The sequence below is a fragment of the Arachis ipaensis genome, chromosome B9, assembly GCF_059453495.1.
Source record: "Arachis ipaensis isolate K30076 ecotype BB chromosome B9, ASM5945349v1, whole genome shotgun sequence".
In the NCBI taxonomy this organism is placed as follows: Eukaryota; Viridiplantae; Streptophyta; class Magnoliopsida; order Fabales; family Fabaceae; genus Arachis; species Arachis ipaensis.
In genome coordinates, this window is record NC_142444.1 from 151,351,013 (window position 1) to 151,371,039 (window position 20,027).

The 20,027-nt window shown below is 36.6% G+C and overlaps 1 protein-coding gene and 1 pseudogene across 1 annotated transcript; one reads left to right on the top strand and one right to left on the bottom strand.

The window, feature by feature from the left end:
* Positions 1-2,084: 2,084 nt before the first annotated feature.
* On the bottom strand, positions 2,085-3,214 carry LOC107617092 (non-specific lipid transfer protein GPI-anchored 14-like). The gene is made up of 3 exons (XM_016318900.3): positions 2,847-3,214; positions 2,531-2,632; positions 2,085-2,424 (listed from the first exon to the last, which is right to left on the bottom strand). Exons 1-3 carry the CDS (start codon positions 3,166-3,168, stop codon positions 2,291-2,293), a joined length of 558 nt encoding a protein of 185 aa, XP_016174386.1. The 5' UTR covers positions 3,169-3,214; the 3' UTR covers positions 2,085-2,290.
* A 1,733-nt stretch (positions 3,215-4,947) lies between these two features.
* LOC107616751 (receptor-like protein EIX2) lies at positions 4,948-7,527 on the top strand (annotated as a pseudogene).
* The last annotated feature ends 12,500 nt before the right edge of the window (positions 7,528-20,027 follow it).

The window sequence follows — 20,027 nt, forward strand, 5'->3', positions numbered from 1 at the left end:
AGTAATATTATACAAAAGAATTTAAATAAAATTCAGGTACAACTCCTATCCCTCTGCATAAAATAAAAACTAAAACTACAAAGGCGAGGGAATTCTATGAAAGAAACTCAAGTTATAAACTTAACTCATAAGTAAATTCTAGAATCGCCCGCAGCTTCAAACTGAATCTTTAAACCTGTGTCACTGAAAGGGTGGAAGATTTTGGGGTGAGAACAAACCACACGTTCTCAGTAGGGAATGGGAATGCCGTAAAAGTAATGAAATAAAATGCAAATAATTAACATACTCAAAAAAACTATATTTCATCCTAAATCCAAAGGCCTTTTTAAAAGTTTTTCCTAGACAGTATGAATGATCAAACTGTTCCAAGCATAGGTTCATTAAGTCTGCTGAACCAGTTTAGCTTTTCATACTTTTCTAAACCAAAAATATAAACCAAACACAGTCTTCAGTCCATCTCGTAATTAACCACGGCCCTAGGCCCAAGCAACTCAATCAACAACCAAATCATTACAATCCAACCAATTTTCAGTCACAAACACAAGTAAGAAGGTTCAAACACAACCAAGCAGTTATATCAAGTAAAGCAATTAGCAATTAAACATAACTATTCACATAGGCAAACCAATTATAATAAAAATTGTACATAAATATTAATTGATTTAAACTTAAAGTATTTATAAATATCAATCTAATCATTTTTAATAAAATCATTTTCTAGGAGTTCAAATAATAACATAATTCATTCAAAATAGAATTTATTTAAATTAAATTATACAAATCTTCTTATTTTTCAATTATCAAAATTATAATTTCAATTATACCAAAGATCCAATAAAGATTATATAAAAATTCTAATTACTTTAAACTCCAATTATCATGAAACTTCATTTAATTATCTTTAGTAAAATAATTTTCCTAAAAAAAAATTATCAACAAATAAAATAAATCACAAATAACCAATTATTTAATTTTCAAAAACTAGGGTTGTTACATCACTCATCACAGAAGGTAGCTAGGGTGGCTACGTGAGGGAGGAAGCAAAAGTGGAGCAGAAGAAGCCATCATCATCATGAAGCATCAAGGGCCAGAAATCCATCATAGAGAACAAGCCAAGGATGGAGTGCTCGGATTGATGAAGAGTGATGACCAAGGAAGGACTAGAGGTAATTGCATGTTGGGTTTTGCATGGGTTATCTCTTCTTTCTCTCTGGCCGAACCGGTTTTGTTCTTGGAGAAGAAGAAGTTGGCTTGGTTTTTGGCTTCAAATGTGGAGGCTTCCCTCTTCTATAAAAAGAGAGAACAGCCACGGTTTGGAGCAAGGAGAAAGTTTGAGAGTGCAAGGCACAGAGTTCTCAGAGCTACCTGAGCTAACAGATTTCTCTTTTCCTTCAATGTATTCTATTTTGTAATTTTATGTTTAATTTTGTCATGTCTTGAGTCTCATGGAAAAAGGCAAACATTGAGGTTTGTATGAAAAAAGTCATAGAGCAAAAAAAGGCAGATAGTGCAAAATTAAAAGAAAAAGCCATAGATGTCCTTAGAGTTCCTTTGTCCATAGATGTCCTTGTAAGTTGGGTTAGCACTTTACAGTCTGTAATCAGAAAGATTATAGTGAAATTCCATCATGTTTGTGATGGAGACTGGATGTAGGCTGCACTGCACTTAGCAGCTGAACCAGGATATATCTGGGTGTAATTTTCTCTCTTCTCTACTCTATTTATGTTTCTACTGCACACGAGCAAAAATAAAAAATATCTCGTGTCAAGTGACGAGACAAAAAGAAAAGTCTCGTGGCTGGGGACGAGACAAAAGAAAAAGTCTCGTGGCTAGTCACGAGATAAAAAGATAAAAAGTTTCCAAAACTGGTTTCAAAGGTCATCAAGTATTATCAAGTAAAAAGGGGGCTAAGATTCAACCCCCTTCTCTTAGCCACTGATAACATCAAGTGTGATTAGTTTTTCCTTTTATGCCTAGTTTTTTTTGTTTCTGGTTTGTGTGTACTTGATCTTCTGCTTGGTGAGACTTATAAATAAATTATTTTTATTCAATCATTATGTTCTGTATTATCCATATAAATAAAATGATACAAATACACTCCCTTTTATTTGGACATCATCACAGGTAGGCAAAATTCTCGGAACAAAAATAAAGAACCAATAATAACAACAGAGCTACTGAAAAATTTTAGTCTCTTGTAATCCGGTGTCAGCAGTCTTTTACATTATACATTTTCAGATGATGTGAAAAGGGTAACATAATTGACATTTTTGGTGCTATTTGAGCTAGGCTATATAGAAAACCAAAGTAGAAGCCCTGCAAGAAAACTTTGCAACAGTCTCTGTCCCTTATTAGATGCACAGTTCTTTGCAGTTGCCGTTTCAGTTGTATCCTTGTTTTTCCCATTTTGGGAACTTCCTTCAGCTGAATACAAAGAAGACACACATTGTAATTATCATTTCTGCTTCCCAGTTAAGCCTAAACAAGTGCAAAACCAAAAAAAGAATATGTACTTTGACATTATAGTTACCAGAAGGACTAGGAGAGGGAGTTCTAGAGCCGCCATTTGAGTTCGGATCAGGTTTATTAAAAGATTGAGCTTCAGCTGACTTAGGATCCAAGTGCAACAGTGCTGCTCAAACAATTCCAAACTCAAAGTTCTCAAAACACAATCAATAGCTTAAACTTTAAGAACTAAAAGCTATTTCAGATATCATTGAGTCCTTGTGTGTGTTAGGTAGCTAGTTAAATATTAGTTTCTAGTTGAGTACTCTCATCACCATGTAACTATGATCCAAACTATTTCTTTTCTTTTAAACATAAAAAGAGGGATTGGTTAAACTTACCAGGGCACTGTGAGAAATTGTCAGAAGCTTTGCAAAGCGAAGGGAGACCAAGTGCAAGTGTGATATTAATCTTCAATCCAAGGTCAGGATCATCCCTGTCTTTGAGGATAAGACAGACACATTTTTTGTTGTTCTTTAAGGATTCTATGAGGCCACTGCAACAATCTGATGTGGGAGCTTTTGCATCACCACCAAGATATGGCAAGCATGTTGCAGTATTTGTTAGTTGTTCTGCACATTTTTGTTTCTCTTGTGCTGAGTCCCCCATTGCATTGCTGATTAATATCAATGCTATTGTTATTAACACTAACTTAGAATCCATATTCAATTATAGAGAATGAATATTGGTGGAGGTAGATTATAATTTTAAAGTTATGTAAACTATTTATATAGAAATTGTGGTTTATTAAAAGGTTATATATGTAATGTTAGATTAGAAAAGTCTATTTGGGTGGGAAAGGAGACTAGTAGATGATATAATCATTTCAGTTTTGTTTTCAATTTTTTTCACTACTTAAATTGTCCATTAATAAATTATATTACTTTCTAGAATAAAGCAATTTCTTTCATAGGAGTTTCTATGATTTTTGGTGTGAACAAAAGACTATAATCAAAGAGATATATCATATGATCATATAACTTAATATTCCATGTGCAAAATAATGCATGATAACTTAACATTCTTTACTTACAAACAGCAAGGTACTAAAACAATGTGTTTTACTCTATCCCCTATTTTCAAAATATGCAATTCAATTTGATCCTTGATTAATCATTCAAAAAGAGATTTAATTTGTATGGTAGCGCAGACGCAGCCCCATAGTCTGCAGAATTCATTATACAACCTGCCAAAACTAGAGAATGTGTAGTGTAGTGGAAGACTTTATACACCAATTTGTCTCCATAACTCTTTCACACTACCACCAAAAAGAGTGGATTGAATTTCTTTTCCCCTTTTTATTTTCATAGAAAATCATACAAGTAATTATGACTTATGAATTTTTGTTGAACAATCAGCATTGTTCAAAAGAGGAAAGTAAATGAAGAGTGAGAATGACTAGAGATAGTAGATACTATACTAGATAACAGGATAACCTTACAAAGAGATCAAGCTAGCTTATTATGCAGAACATATAAACCACATTTATCAAACTAAACCATGCACTTTGTTATATATAACTCATAGAAGATTGAATAGAGAGAAAAGCCGTGTGAAATGAGCATCAAATGGTGTTAGGATTTCCATGAAAAATAGTATGAATATTATTAGAACAAATTGGAAAACTAAATGTGGAATTTGTAATCATGGTTTTTTCTGATTGACCACAGAAAATGCAAGTTGTACTAAATGGGTTGGTAATGGCCCTACCACTGCCATTAGACAAACAAAAAAAAAAAGGTATAAAAAGAAAAAAGTCTTTAAAATAGAAATGTTTCTTAAGCATAATAATGTCTAACGTATTATTTTTCCACCATAAATATATTCAAATGATCAAGTAGTAGTTGTAGTGAGTGTCCTAATCATAACTTGAAGTTTAGTTTTCTTTCCCCAATAAAATGCAAGTAAAAATCAGGAGTCCATGAAGTCAAAGTGTGCAACCGGGAGATTCCACCGTTGACTGGAAAAGTGATGAACCACTTCATAATTCAGATTTGAGGATCACAAAAAAATGTTGTACAAATATATGTAAAATTAAGGTAGAAACTCACGTATAATTATCTTCGTATAAAGTTCATAGTTAAAAACCATTAAATAATTTAACATATTTGACTAAATTATCATCTAACGATTCTCAATTATAGACTTCACAAGAAGGCAACAACAACATGTGAAATCTCACCAACAATTAACAAGCACTAGCGTGCAATTTTCTGTTCATACAAAGAAAAAGAAAATATTATTTTTCATTTTTAAAAAGGAAATACCAGGTGGATAAAGATTGGAGTTGGTTAAAAGTTTGTATAAGAGTAATATTTGCAAAATAAAGTGTGACGAATAGCAGATTTTTTGCTCCAACTCCTTAATAAAAGTAAAAGATAAAAAGATAAATACTTGTACTACACACATATTATTCACATTCACATATTCAGAAGCATTTCAGAGTCATATGTGTGATAGATATGTTATAGACTAATAATTTCACATATAAACTGCACTACACTATTGTGTTAAAGCAGCCACTGTTACTATATAGTATATACAATAATATTCCTTCTGGTTTAGCAATTGATCATGGCATCCCCATATGCAACTCAATCTCTTCTCCTGATTCTGTTCATCATTCTAACAACCTTCCTTCACTTCAGTTTATGCATGGTGAAAAGGCTAAACATGACATGCAATGAGAAAGAAAGGAATGCACTCCTCAGCTTCAAGCATGGACTCTCAGACCCTTCCAACAGGCTCTCATCATGGTCTAATGAAAAGGACTGCTGCAGATGGCTAGGAGTTCGCTGCGACAACATCACCGGCCGAGTCGTGGGACTCAATCTCAGCACCCCGCTCAACTCGCCTTACATGGAGTTGAGTGGTGAGATTAGTCCTTCCTTGCTTGAACTAGAATCTTTGATTAGCCTGGACTTGAGTCTGAACTATTTTGTTCATACTCAAATACCAAGCTTCTTTGGCTCAATGAAGGGACTAAGATACTTGGACCTTAGCTTAAGTGGATTCATGGGACTAATCCCTTATCAGCTAGGAAATCTTTCAAACTTGCAGCATCTTAATCTTGGATACAACTATGCTCTTCAAGTTGGTAACCTTAATTGGATTTCAACCCTTTCTTCATTACAATACCTTGATTTGAGTAGTACAGACCTACATAAAGAACTTGATTGGATTCAAGTTTTTGGTGCACTTCCTTCCCTTTCAGAATTGCACTTGGAGAATTGTCAAATTGATAACTTATCACCATCAAAAGGGAAAGCCAACTTCACAAATCTCCAAGTGCTTGATCTTTCAAACAACAATCTCAATCAAGGGATACTTTCATGGATTTCTAATCTCAGTAGAACTCTTGTGCAGATCGATTTGCGAAGTAATTTTCTTCAGGGTGAAGTCCCTGAGATGCTATCAAGAATTCAGAACTTGCAGAGTCTTGTCTTACAACGAAACCAACTCAGTGGGGAACTTCCAGATTCATTAGGCAAGCTTGAGCATCTTGAAGTCTTGGATCTCAGTAACAACACCATCACAGGTCCTATTCCATCATCATTGGCAAATTTATCATCCTTGAGGACGTTAAATCTCGGTCACAACCAACTCAATGGGACAATTCCAAAGAGTTTTGGATACTTGAAAAACCTTCAGGTATTAAATCTTGCTTCAAATTCTTTGACAGGTGGTATGCCTGAAAGTCTAGGAATTCTCTCAAATTTGGTGACATTAGACCTTTCATCAAATTTGTTGGAAGGACCAATGAATGAATTGAATTTTCTAAAACTTTCCAAATTAAAGGAACTTCGAATGTCGTCAACAGATCTATTTTTCAGTGTCAATTCTAGTTGGGTGACCCCTTTTCAACTTGAATATGCTTTGATGAGTTCCTGTGGAGTAGGTCCTAAGTTTCCAACATGGCTTAAGAGGCAAAGTTCTCTCAGGGTCTTGACAATGTCCAAATCAGGTATCTCAGACAAGGCTCCAATTTGGTTTTGGAAGTGGACTTTGCAGCTCGAATTCCTGGATCTCTCTAACAATGAGATAAGTGGAGATCTATCTAATGTCTTCTTAAATTCCAGCATTATAAATTTGAGTTCTAATCTATTCAAGGGTCTATTGCCAAGTGTGTCTGCAAATGTTGAAGTGCTGAATATTGCCAACAACTCAATCTCAGGACCAATTTCTCCTTTCTTCTGTGAGAGGATGAATGGTAATTATACTAACAAGTTAGCCGTGCTCGATGTTTCGAACAATCGCTTATCCGGTGATCTTGGTCAATGTTGGATGAATTGGCAAGCTTTAATGCATTTGAACTTAGGCACAAACAAATTGTCTGGTGAAATTCCAAACTCCATAGGGTACTTATCTGGACTAGAGTCTTTGTTGTTAGATGACAATGCCTTTTCCGGATCAGTTCCTTCGACAATGCAAAATTGCTCAATGTTGAAGTTCATTGACATGGGTGACAACCAACTTTCTGATACATTACCAGCATGGATATGGGAAATGCAATCTCTAATGGTTCTTCGCCTTCGATCCAACAAGTTCAAAGGAAGCATTACTCAGAACATGTGCCAACTTTCCTCCCTCATTGTGCTGGACCTTGCCAACAATTCCCTCTCAGGAACAATTCCAAATTGTTTGGATAGCTTGAAGGCAATGGCTGGTGAAGATGACTTCTATGCCAACCCTTTGAAGTACTACTATGGATTTGATTTCAACTATGATAATTACAAAGAAAGTCTTGTTTTGGTTCCAAAAGGAGATGAATTAGAGTACAGAGACAACTTGATCCTTGTGAGAATGATTGACCTCTCAAGTAACAAGCTATCTGGGGCTATTCCAACAGAACTTTCCAAGCTATCTGCACTGCGGTTTCTGAACTTGTCTAGAAACTATTTGTCTGGAGAGATACCCAAAGACATGGGTAAAATGAAATTGTTGGAGTCCCTTGATCTCTCATTGAACCAAATTATGGGTGAAATCCCTCAAAGCTTGTCTGATTTGTCCTTTCTCAGCTTCTTGAACCTATCATACAACAACTTATCAGGTATGATCCCAACAAGCACTCAGCTTCAGAGCTTTGAGGCACTTAGCTACACAGGTAACCCTGAACTTTGTGGTCCTCCTTTGACAAGTAATTGTTCGAGCGGCCAAGAGTTGTTGGGTGCTGGTTCTGTTGAACATGATGATGGGATTTTCTTTGATACATCTGACTTTTACAAAGCTATGGGAGTCGGATTTGCTGCAGGGTTTTGGGGGATTTGCAGTGTTATTTTCTTTAACAGAACTTTCAGGCATGCTTATTTTCGTGTTCTTAATCACTTGGATGATCTTATTTATGTTTCCATAGTCTTGAAGATAAGAAGGTTGATTGCTAAATTATAAGTTTACATTCTAAGAAGTGTGTTATCACAAGGTTGTCTTTATTAATATAGTGAAATGGTGTCATTTCTGTTTTTATTTACTTTCATTTGTACTCAAAGTTCTTGGATGTTTGGGAAACTGAGAATGTACCTCTGCAGTTAAGATTTTGCTTTATGCTAATTTCCTTAAGTAACTAAAGCTAAAATTTCAAGGTGTCATTGAAGTGAATATATTCATTCCTAACATATTGTTTTTCTGGGTGACTATCATTCCTAACATATTAATATTACCACTATATAGTAGTTTCTTGCTAATTTCCTAAAGGAAAAGTATATTGTACCAATATACTATCGGCTAATTTATTGTCAACAATAATTATAGGTAAACAATGAAAATACTAAACAATGTGAACAATGAATATATCGGATGTTCATTTCACTAGATGTGCGGATGGTTATTCTAAAGTTAAGATTTAGGTGAATAATTTGAAGGTTTAGTGTATTTTAATTCGATTGGTTGTTGTTCATGTTGTTCAAAAAAGTTATTGGTTACCTAGACACCGTCATAAAAAATATATTTTTATTAGACACATCCACAAAAACACTTCTATTAAACACAGCCATAAACAAGAGTTGGCAGAAATTAGTAGAATTTTTATTGGTTACGTAGTGGGATTGTTTCAAATTACAACAATATTTAAAATTTTAAAATATTTAAAATAATAAAAATTATTTACAATAAAATAGTGTTGTAAATACATTTAACTATATATCGTTAGGTTAATAAAAATAATTATTTTTTTATTGACAGTCTAAACAGTTCTTCAATGTGTAAAACGTTTAATATTTAATAATTTAGGCTTTAATAGGTCGCCTATAAACTAAATTGGGAGCTAAATTTTTTGGCCATTTAACAAATATCTATTTGTTAACAAATACATATAAAAAAATGTTACTTCTTGTTTAAAATTTATTCTTTGTTCAGTTTTTTGAAGAATTTATTATTATTTAATTAATTTAAATATCTATTTTTATAGTATTAATTGTTCAAAAAATAAAAAATTATTTATTATTTATTTATTTTTTAAAAAATTAAATAAAAAATATTATTTAAAAGATACCTAATTGCTCTTATACATATATGAATACATGCATGTACATAAATGATACATGTGTATATAATATATAGAAAAAATATAGATAAATAGTTTTTAACTAACTAATTTTAAATAACTGTAATTAATAATAATTAATTTTATAATTTTGAAAAATAAATTTAAATAATTATTAATTAATAATCATTAATTAATATAAAGTACAATTTAAAAATATTTGTTCATTGCTTATTGTTGTTGTAATATGTAATAGCACCAACAAAAAAAAATGAGTCATTCGATGAAATTTTACACTAATCTCACACAATTAAAACTATAATTGATAGTTATTTAATGGTTACAAATTACAAAAGTTGCTGACTTTTCACTTACCGTCTCTTCTCTTATTATTTCTATTATTTTATTTAATATTAATTAAAATATTTTAATTCAATTAATATTAATTACTCGGATAGATAGATAAATAAAAATATCGAAAAAGTAAATAGAAAAAATATTAGAAATTTCTCTTTCTCTTACCGTGATCTACAAAAAAGTAGACTTTGGAGTTCTTTTTAACTGAAAGAAAGAAAAATAGAACAAAAAACGACACTAAAAGAAAAAATCTTGAAATAAGATTCAAATAGAAAAGTAATAAAAAATAAAAAATACTAAATAAGCCAGTTTCCTAGATATAAAAATTAGAAGATGCGGCATATTTATATACTGATAGGAGCAGGGGCAGGCACAGGCGGAAGAAAGAGTAGCGGAAGAGACAGCAAAAGAGTTGGAGAAGGAGGTGCGACGCATGCTGATGTTGAAGAGAATAGTCATCGAACCCATCATGTTACTAGAATCCATCTACAATCTCCAACGCTTGGGTTTGGCCTACAAGTTTGACGCTGACATCAAAATTAAACCATTCTTGCTTCGGATTTCGATAGAAACATCAGCTCCATGCTACAGCTCTTGCCTTTCGCTTACTTCGACAGCACGGTTTCCATGTCTCCCAGGGTATCATCTCAATAACAAGAAAAATTATATTTATAATTTTTAATATATCATTATACAATTTTTTATGAAGATAAATAATGGTGCAAGTGCAGATATTTTCAAGAGCTTTAAGGTATATTATTCATATCTATTCATTATTGGCTTCTCCTCTACTTGATTAGCTTATTCATTTTCAAATATATTCAATTACAGATGGGATGTGATTGCAGTAAACACTCTTCCAGACTACATGAAATTGATCTTCTTAGCACTCTTCAATAGTGTCAATGGCATGATTGCCTTCCTCATCTCGCAAAATTGCGGTAAATAAAAATTCTGATATTATATCATAAAATTATTAAAAATAATAACTGATGTGGTGAATGTTATCAGTGATGTGAGTTGTGCAAAGCATTCCGGCAAGAAGCAAACTGGTGCAACAAGAACATCATTCCGCCGTTTCATGCCTACCTACAAAATGCAACAATTTCGTCGTCCAGCGAGGCGTTACTTGCTCCTTGCTATTTCTTACTAGCTCAAGCTATCGATGATTCCATTACTACTAACTACCTGGTTCGCTCCTCATGCACCATTTTCAGGCTCTACAATGATCGAGAAAGAGTGGAAGAAGATGAATGGAGAGTGTACACCACTACTGCTAGCAGCTTTCAAAGAAATAGCTATCAACATGGCTCGAGTTTCACAATGCACCTACCAACATGGTGATGGCTTAGGCAGGCCTGGTCATTCAGCACACAACAGAATCAATCTGTTACTTGTTCACTGTTACATACACAAGCAAAAATGAAGTATTAAGAATAGAAGCTTCTAATCATAAAGGGAAGCAAATTTTTCTTTTGCCCTTACATTACACTAGAAGGAAGAGAGTGGAGGCTGGAGAGTAAAATAAGAAAGAATAGAAAAGAGAATCATGACAGTGTTGGTGGGAAAAACATAAAAGATCGTCGGTAGGGATGATTCTAACGAATTTTTATGATTGGATTGAGGAAAGTATAAGTATTAGCAAAATAGGGAGAGGAAGGGGCAGACTTATGGAAAGAATGAATGATAGACCAGGAGAGTGAGGTTGGCTCTTACCATCACAGCCATTATCATTTCTTTCTCGTATTTCCTTTCTTCTATATCAATAAATTGAGTGAGATCAGCTTGCTTTACTCTTTATTTGCTCTAGTTGTTCCATTTTGTCTGTTAATTTTACTACCTAAGGTACCAGTTGTTACAACTGGTATCAGAGCAAGGTTCTGAGAGTGCGTTGTGTATGGCGTCCATGCGAGCCGCTGCAATCGAAGCAAGGATGGACAGATTGGAACACCGGATAGATGTGATGCAGGAGGAACAAACTAGAAATATGGAGATGATCCTGAAGAGACTGGAGGAGTTGGGGCCGCGAGGAAGGCAAGAAGGGAATAAGGCGGATGAGCAATCGCATGGAAATCAGAATGACAGAGAAACGAAGGAAAACTCGGCGGAGAGGAGGAGCGAGAATCTGGTAACCTCGCGCGTGGAGGTGAAGCGGAGGGTGGAACTCCTATCCTTCGAGGGGGAGGATGTGTGTGGGTGGCTGGTGAAGATTGAGAGGTATTTTCGCATGGCACAAATTCAGTCTGGGGAGAAACTCGATTACGTGACGCTGGCGTTCAGTGGGGAGGCCTTGACGTGGATAGAATGGTGGGAGGAACAGACTCCATTCTTCACATAGAGGAGATTTAAGGAAGACTTGCTGAAGAGGTTCCAACCTAGTACCATCGCGAATCCGATGGGTATGCTTTTGACGGTGAAATAGAGTGGGAACGGTGGCCCAATATCGTCGGGAGTTCGAGTCGGCGGCGAGAACATAGTGTGGCCTGGGGCACGAAGCCCTTATGTGCATCTTGAATGGATTGAAACCGGAGGTGTCTGCGGAGGTGGTGATCTCGGATTTTTTGAACCTCCAAGAGTTGATGGATCACGCGACTGTGATAGAACACCAAAACAATGCGTGGCGGGATGCGGGGATAGTTCTGGGAGGAAGAAGAGTGGATTCAGTTACTAGGGGCGGTGGGTTCATTCCGGGTCGGAGCTCCAACTGGATTCGGCAAGGCCCAAGTGTCCAAGTGGGTAATGGGATCCGAAATGGGGTTGTGGCCAATACACAAAGCTTTAAGTCTAATGTTGGACCAAATTCTATTTCCACTTCGATGAATTTAAGGGGAATAAGTAGTAATGGGCCTAGGCAGCAGGGAGTGAGAAGGCTGTCCTAAAGAGAATGGACTGAGAGACAGAAAAAAGAAGTGGGGACCAGAACATGTATGCCAAATGAAGCATTGTGAAATTATTCTTTTGGGCCAAGTAGGGGAGGAAGAAGTGGCTAAAGAGGCAGCAAACATGGGCCTTGAAGAAAAAGAAACTGAACCAGAGGCATTGGAGTTGCAGCTCTCTTCTTAGAGTTTTGGGATTTGACTACCCATAAGACTTTCAAGGTTCAAGGGAGAATGATTAGCCAAAGAGTGATTGTTCTCATCGACCATGGGGCTTCCACCAATTTCATAGTGACCAAATTAAGGTGGTGAAGAGACTTGGCCTTCCAACCTGTGAACTTCGAAAATTCAAGGTTGAAGTGGAAAATGATGCTTATGAGTGTGGGACGAGTGGTGTGGCAGAGGTAGAGCTGGAAGTACAAGGAGTCACCATTAAGCAATCTTACTTTGTAATAGAGTTGGGGAGCACTGAGGTGGTGCTAGGTGCTGGATGGATGGTGAGTTTGGGGAGATTTTGGGCCAACTACAATGAGATGATCCTTTGTTGGGTGGAGAAGGGGCGAGAACTGTGCATAAGAGGCGATCCCGCTCTGTCCCGGAAACGTGCCTCTTGAAAAGCCACCCTCCAATCTTTAAAGGAAGAAAAGGAATCGATCACTCTGGTTATGATGTGCGGTGAGCCAGAGCTGCTGGAGGTGGAGAATTAGCCCCTTCAAAAGCTGTTACAGCAGTTTGAGAATTTATTCCAAGCCCCTGAAGAACTTTCCCCTAAGTGTGTGAAGGATCACGCCATAGTTTTACAGGAAGGAGCTCAGATTCTGTGGATTCGGCCATATCGCTACCCACATTATCAAAAACGGAGATAGAAAAAATAGTTGAAGAGATGCTGCTACCGGGAGTAATTCAGCCAAGCACTAGTCCTTTTTCCAGCTCAGTCATACTAATGAAAAAGAAAGATGGTGGGTGGCGATTTTGCGTATATTATCGGGCACTCAATAGAGTCAGTATAGCGGATAAATTTCCTATCCCTATAATAGACGAGCTGCTGGATGAGTTAGGAGAGGCCAGGGTGTTTTCCAAGCTTGACCTGAAGTCTGGTTACCACCAAATTAGAATGAAAGAGGAAGACATTCACAAGACAGCTTTCCGCACACATGAAGTGTAACGGCCTAGCCTTTAGCCTCGAAGAAACAGCGCTTTTTCAGGATCAACCGGAATTTTTATGGAATTTTTAGGAATTTTAGTGTATATAAGCACCTCCACTACACAGGTGCTATGTCATCAAGCTGCTGAGTCAGCAACTTGACTGCACCAGACACCTCTCCTAATCTAAGCAGGCACGTCGCAAAAAGTTGCGTTTTTGAACCACTTCGGGTCCGAATTTCAAAATTCTGATTTCCATAGTTTTTCTCTATGTGACGAGCCGGTCTCGAATTTTGAGAGAAAAATTATATTAATATAATATTTATATATTATTATTTTATTTGGAATATTATATTATTATTTTTTCTAATGTGATTAATGTTGATCTATGTTTGGTAATATAATAACTGAGCTAGAAATCTACCGGTAATGGATAATACCAGCATTCTTAGATGAACTTAGCAATGCTAATGCTTCATCATATATCTTTTATTCTCATGATTATCATGTTACTAGTATTATTTATACTAGTAAAGCTCATGCTTATCCTTAAGTAGTATAATCTGATGTATCTAATTTTCGTAATTATCTTCAGAATGATATTTTATTATTAAACTCTGATGAGTCAGCACCCAGTGACACGTGGCTCTCCCAGAGTTAGCCACCACATGTTTCCTTTCTTGCTCTCCAAGCAAAGCTTTCTTAAGGAGAAAGTAAGAAATACTTGTGTTCTAATACATCTAGCTTCCGTAATTATCCTTTCTTGAGATATTTTTACACCAAAATTTAGGATAATGCTTATCCAAACCCCACGTTCTCCCATGTATCATCATTAATATCATTTTTACTTTCTAAACAAGTTAGAATTTGAAATTCTTGAGAGAGAAATGGAAGAATTTCCATGAAAACTTCCATGAACACCTAAGCTTCTTTCTCCGTTCTTTTTCAAACTAAAACCCCTATCAAAAATCTAATCCGACCAAAATGATCACCTCTTCCTCCTCTTCATTTCTATATCAATTTTCATGGAGTAAATCAAGGCATGATGGCTGCTCCTCCTCCTTGAAGTTTCATCCATGGTGGGAACTCAAGCTGATGATGTTTTCTTCATGTTTTCTCTTAAGATCTCTTGTTCAATCACCACAGGCTCTAAGAAAATGTGATTTCTAGCTGCCTTGAGGTGAGGAAAACTTACTTTTCACCATCATAAAGCTTCAGCCTTCATGGTTCATATGGTTCTAAAGTTGTTTTTGATGTTAAAATAGGCGTAAAAGTGCTTTTGGAAGCTTGTTCTTGGTTCAATTCTTGGCAGCTGCAAAGGAGGTAAGGTTTGGTAAATTAATCAATGATTGGTTTGGTTCTTGAAGTGTTAAATCAGCTCTTGTTGCTTGAAGCTTGATTTTGAGTGTTTGTGTGATGGTTTGATCATGAGATCTTGTTGTTTAATGCTTGAAAATCAAGTTTTTGATGGTTCTGAAGTTGTTGTTGTTGCTGCTGGAAAACGTGGCTTTCCAGCCATGAAATTCATGATATTTGATGTGTTTTTGATGTGTATTTGATGGCTGAAACGTTGCTCTTTGGTTTGGTCAAAATCAGGTAAAAATCGGTTACCGAAAAGATTGAAAAACTAGTTGAAAATCAAGCTGAAATCTGATGAACTTTTGGAAAAATATTTTTGGTCTTTGAAGGACAAGAAAAACGTTGGTTTTGATGATTTTGGGGTCAAATTATAATTATTAAAAAGTTTGGGGTTGAAAGTTAATTAAAGAAAAGTTAAGGGGCCAAAGTACAAATATTAAAAGTTAAGGGGTCAAAATGCAATTTCCAAAAAGTTCAGGAGTCAAAATGTAATTTTTGAAAGTTGAATAAAATATTATTATTTTAATATTAAAATATTAAAATATTATTTTATTGTTAATATTATTTTATTAATAATAATAAAATATTGATAAAAAGACAGTTTTTCCTAAAAGCCTCAAGAAGGCAGTTTTGAGTCCAGAATTCCTTAATTCTCTTTATTAAACACCTAAGGAAGAGTTCAAGAGAAAGTATTGAGGTATGTATGGTAATGAAAGAGGTTATAGAAACTTTCATACATGTTGGAAAGAAAAGGAATTAAAAGCTATATAGCAGTGTGCTTGACCTTACAGAGTAAGCAGAGAATTGTAAATGAGCTCACTGTGATGTTGTGATGCTTGATTTATGATTGTGGAAAGATGATGAAGATGATTACTAAGTGATGAAAAGTATGGTTATATGTGACTTATGAGCCTTCGGGCGATGCTTGTGAATATTATGCGGGGACGCCCGTATTGTGATGTTGCTTCCCAGATAGGCTGCAGTAGAGATGTACCAGCCCTGCAAGCTGAATGCTTGGTAGAGGCCTGATTCGCATACCTGCGGTATATTGAGATTTGAGCAAATACCAGCCCTGCAAGTCGAGAGTACTTGGTAGAGGGTATGCGGTACTTAATCTGGGATTAAGTTCTGGGAAGGCCTTATCTGACCTGGAGGGTCGGATTGCGTCGGGTGCGGGTCGAAACCGACAAATGAGCTCATTACCTGCAGTAGGATCAGACATGCATCATACTTGTTTGTGCATATTTTAATTGGTTTGCCTATGTGAACAACTCTGTTTAATTGCTAACTGCTATACTTGACGTAACTGCTCTTGATTGTGTTTGAACCTCATTACTTGTGTTTGTAACTGATTGTTTGGATTGTGGTGATTGGATGTTGATTGAGTTGTTTGGGCCTAAGGCTATGGTTGGTTTGTTTGAGGTCTAGCTTTGTATAAAGTATCTGACTGATTCAGCATAGACTTAATGAACCTATACTTGGAACAAGATGATCATTTATACCGCGTAGGTAACTTCTTTTATGTTTATAGTCTAGTAAAGTATGAAAAATCAAACTCTTACAGCATAGACTTAATTGAACCTATGCTTGGGACAAGTTGGTCATTCATACCATTAGGAAACTTTTCAGATTCTTATATCTGGAAAAGAAGTTTGGATTTATGGTTAATTAACTGATTTCTTTTGAAAAGGTTTTGAATATTTGATTGTTAAACCATCAATTTTCAAAGGATTTAGAAACTTGCAAGCGGACATTATAAATGGACTTAACTATGAACCCCGACCTTACTAAGAACTCCCCAGTTCTTACCCCTTACACCTCTTCAGATGGACACGGGAGTCCTGCCCTACGAGATTAATCATCCGTACATCCACGACAACCCAGTGCGCAGCTACGAGTATTACATCCGATGTGCGGCACCTTGTGTACGTAATTATATAGTACGTGACCCTGAGATCGAGGATATCTTTTCTGGTAGCAATGAGCCAGATAGGGCACCAGCGAGCAGGCATCATCACCTACCCAACGGTTTTCTGTGAGGGGCTTTTGGATCAGAGACGAGGAGATTTTTGAGGCGTCCATTCTAACCACGGTACCTTAGAGTGTTTCCCTCACTTGTACTAGCATGCTCAGAGGGAATAGGCATGTCATAGAGTTAGCCTAGCCTGGGTGCCAGCTTAGGGGCTTTTGGACAGGCCAGGCCCCGGGACGTCTTATGTATATATGTGTATATATTATATGAGTCACTAACTGAAGGATGCTGTGTTATAATTCCTTACTAGTATAATTGAGCTGCTTCTGCATTATGATGTATATTGTGGTGTGATATTCCATGTATTGCCTTCTACAATTCCTTGAATGTGTGTACTCATGTTTCATTGTTATACTCTATGTATGCGACTCTAAACTACTATTGTTTTAAAAAAAAATTAATTACTCGAAACTCGCGAGGTGTTAACAACATACAGGCTTATATTTATTAAATATTACTTAAGTTGGGGAAACAAGTTGGTAACGTTCAACTTTTAGTATGATCATGACATGCTGGATGTTGGGCCGTTACATGAAGGCCATTACAAATTTCTAATGGTGTCGTTCGGACTTACTAACGCACCTTCGACATTTCAGGCACTCATGAATCAGATACTTTGGCCATTTTTGAGGAAATTCATTTTAGTTTTCTTTGGTGACATATTGGTGTATAGTGCTGGATGGGAGGAGCATTTGGTCCATTTATCCATGGTTTTTGAGGTACTGCAAAAGAATAAATTGTGCTTGAATAGGAAGAAGTGTAGCTTCACACAAGAAAAGGTTGAGTATTTAGGTCACATCATATCAGCGAGTCCTTAGGGACCTTAAAGGGTTGCGGGGGTTTTTGGGTCTTACGGGCTATTACCAGCGATTTGTGAAAAATTACAGCAAGATAGCATGACCTCTTACACAACTTCTGAAGAAGGACAATTTTGGGTGGGGAACAGAGGCATAAGAGGCTTTTGAAGCACTTAAGAAAGCCATGGTACCAGTTTCGGTCTTGGTTGTTCCATCTTTCTCTAAGCCTTTTGCTTTGGAGACTGATGCCTTTGGTAGAGGAGTGGGAACAGTCCTACTGCAAGAGGGAAAACCAATTGCGTACATGAGCCAGAAGCTATCAGAGCGTGCAGTGTATGAGAGGGAACTCATGGCAATACTGTTAGCAGTCAAACGTTGGAGGCACTATCTTTTGGGACAATATTTTACTGTGTATACTGACTAGAAAAGCCTCAAATTTCTGTTGGATCAGAGAATATGTGGGGAGGAATAGCAACGATGGATGACCAAGCTTCTTAGATATAATTTTGACATAAAGTACAAGGAGGGCAGCGAAAATACAATGGCCGATGCCCTTTCTCGGAAGTTTCAACTCTCTTTATTGTCAATTGTGCAGTCAGCCGAGTAGGATAAACTAGAGGAGGAGGTTCAAGCAGATGAGAGACTTCAAACCATAATACAGAGGCTGCTCAGAGGGGAAGAAGTGCCATTAAGGTATAAGTTAAAGCAAAGGAAGCTGCTACATATGGGGAGGATGGTAATTCCAGTGGATACCTAGGATTTTACAGGAGTTTCATGACTCGCGACTTGGGGGCCATTTGGATTCTTCCACACATATAAGAGAATTTTGGGAGTGTTATTTTGGGAGGGAATGAAAAAAGCTATTATGGACTACGTGTGGCAATATGAAGTTTGTCAAAAGAATAAACATTCGACATTGTCTCCAGCGGGGTTGTTGCAGCCACTGCCTATACCTGGGAATGTTTGGTCCGATGTGGCCATGGATTTCATTGGCGGGCTCCCAAAAGTAGCAGGTAAGGCTACTATCATGGTGGTGGTGGATAGGATGTCGAAGTACGGGCATTTTTTTTTTTTTTTTGCTTTACTTCACCCCTTTACTGCAAAGGAGGTGGCTGAGGTTTTTGTCTGCGGAGTTGTATCACTTCATGGCTTTCCTAATTCAATTGTATCTGATAGGGACCATTTGTTTATGAGCGCCTTTTGGTCTGAGTTATTCAAGGCTGCGGGCACCACCCTCAAGATGAGTTTGGTATACCACCCGGAGACAGATGGGCAAAGCAAAGCCATAAATAAGTGTGTTGAAACGTATCTTCGCTGTTTTACTGGCACCAAACCAAGGCAGTGGCCAAACTGGTTGCATTGGGCAAAGTATTGGTACAACACCAATTACCATGGCTCAATCAAGATGACTCCCTTCAAGGCTTTGTATGGGAGGGAACCCCCGGTTCTGTTGCAGGGGGAAGGTGAGACCAGTGTGGAGGTCGTGAAGGTGTTGTTAGAAGAAAGGAACTAAGTGATTGATGAATTGAAGCATCACTTGACTCGTGCTCAAGAGCGCATAAAGCAGTATGCGGATAGAAAGAGAAGGGAGTTAGATTTTTAAGTGGGAGATTCAGTTTATTTGAAGATTCAACCTTATAGGTTGAGATCCTTGGCTAAGCAGCACAATCAAAAATTGAGTCCACGGTATTATAGCCCGTTTGAAGTTTTGGCAAGGGTGGGACATGTTGCTTATAAACTCAAGTTTCCAGAAGGGTCGAAGGTCCATCCTATTTTTCATGTTTCGTTGCTCAAGAAAAGTGTGAACTCCACTACTCAATCTTAGCCATTGCCCATGGCTTCGCAAGAAGATTACGAGCTACAGACCGAGCCTGAACAGTTGCTGGCAGTGCGAGAGAATACTGCTGCTCAATTGGAGGTACTAATTAAATGGAAAGACTTGTCAGAATTCGATGACTCTTGGGAGGCAGCAGCAGATATTCAGGAGGCTTTTCTCTCATTCTACCTTGAGGACAAAGTGCATCTTTAAGAGGGGGGTATTGTTACATACCCAAACAAGAATGAAGTATTAGGAATAAAAATTTCTAATCATAAAGGGAAGTAAATTTTTTCTCTGCCGTTACATTACACTAGAAAAAAGAGAATGGAAGGTAAAATAGGAAAGAATAGAGAAGAGAATCATGATAGTGTTAGTGAAAAAAACGTAAAAGATTGTCAATAGAAATAATTCTGACGGATTTTTATGATTAGAGTGAAAAGAGTATAAGTATTAACAAAATAGAGACAGAAAAGAGCTGACTTATGAAAAAGATGAAGGATTGACTAGGAGAGTGAGGCTAGCTCTTACTATCACAGCCTAAACCTTTCTTTCTTGTATTTCCTTTTTTCTATATCTGTAAATTGAGTGAGATCATTTTACTTTATTCTTTATTTGCTCTAGCGGTTCCATTTTATCTGTTAATTTCACTATCTAGGTATCA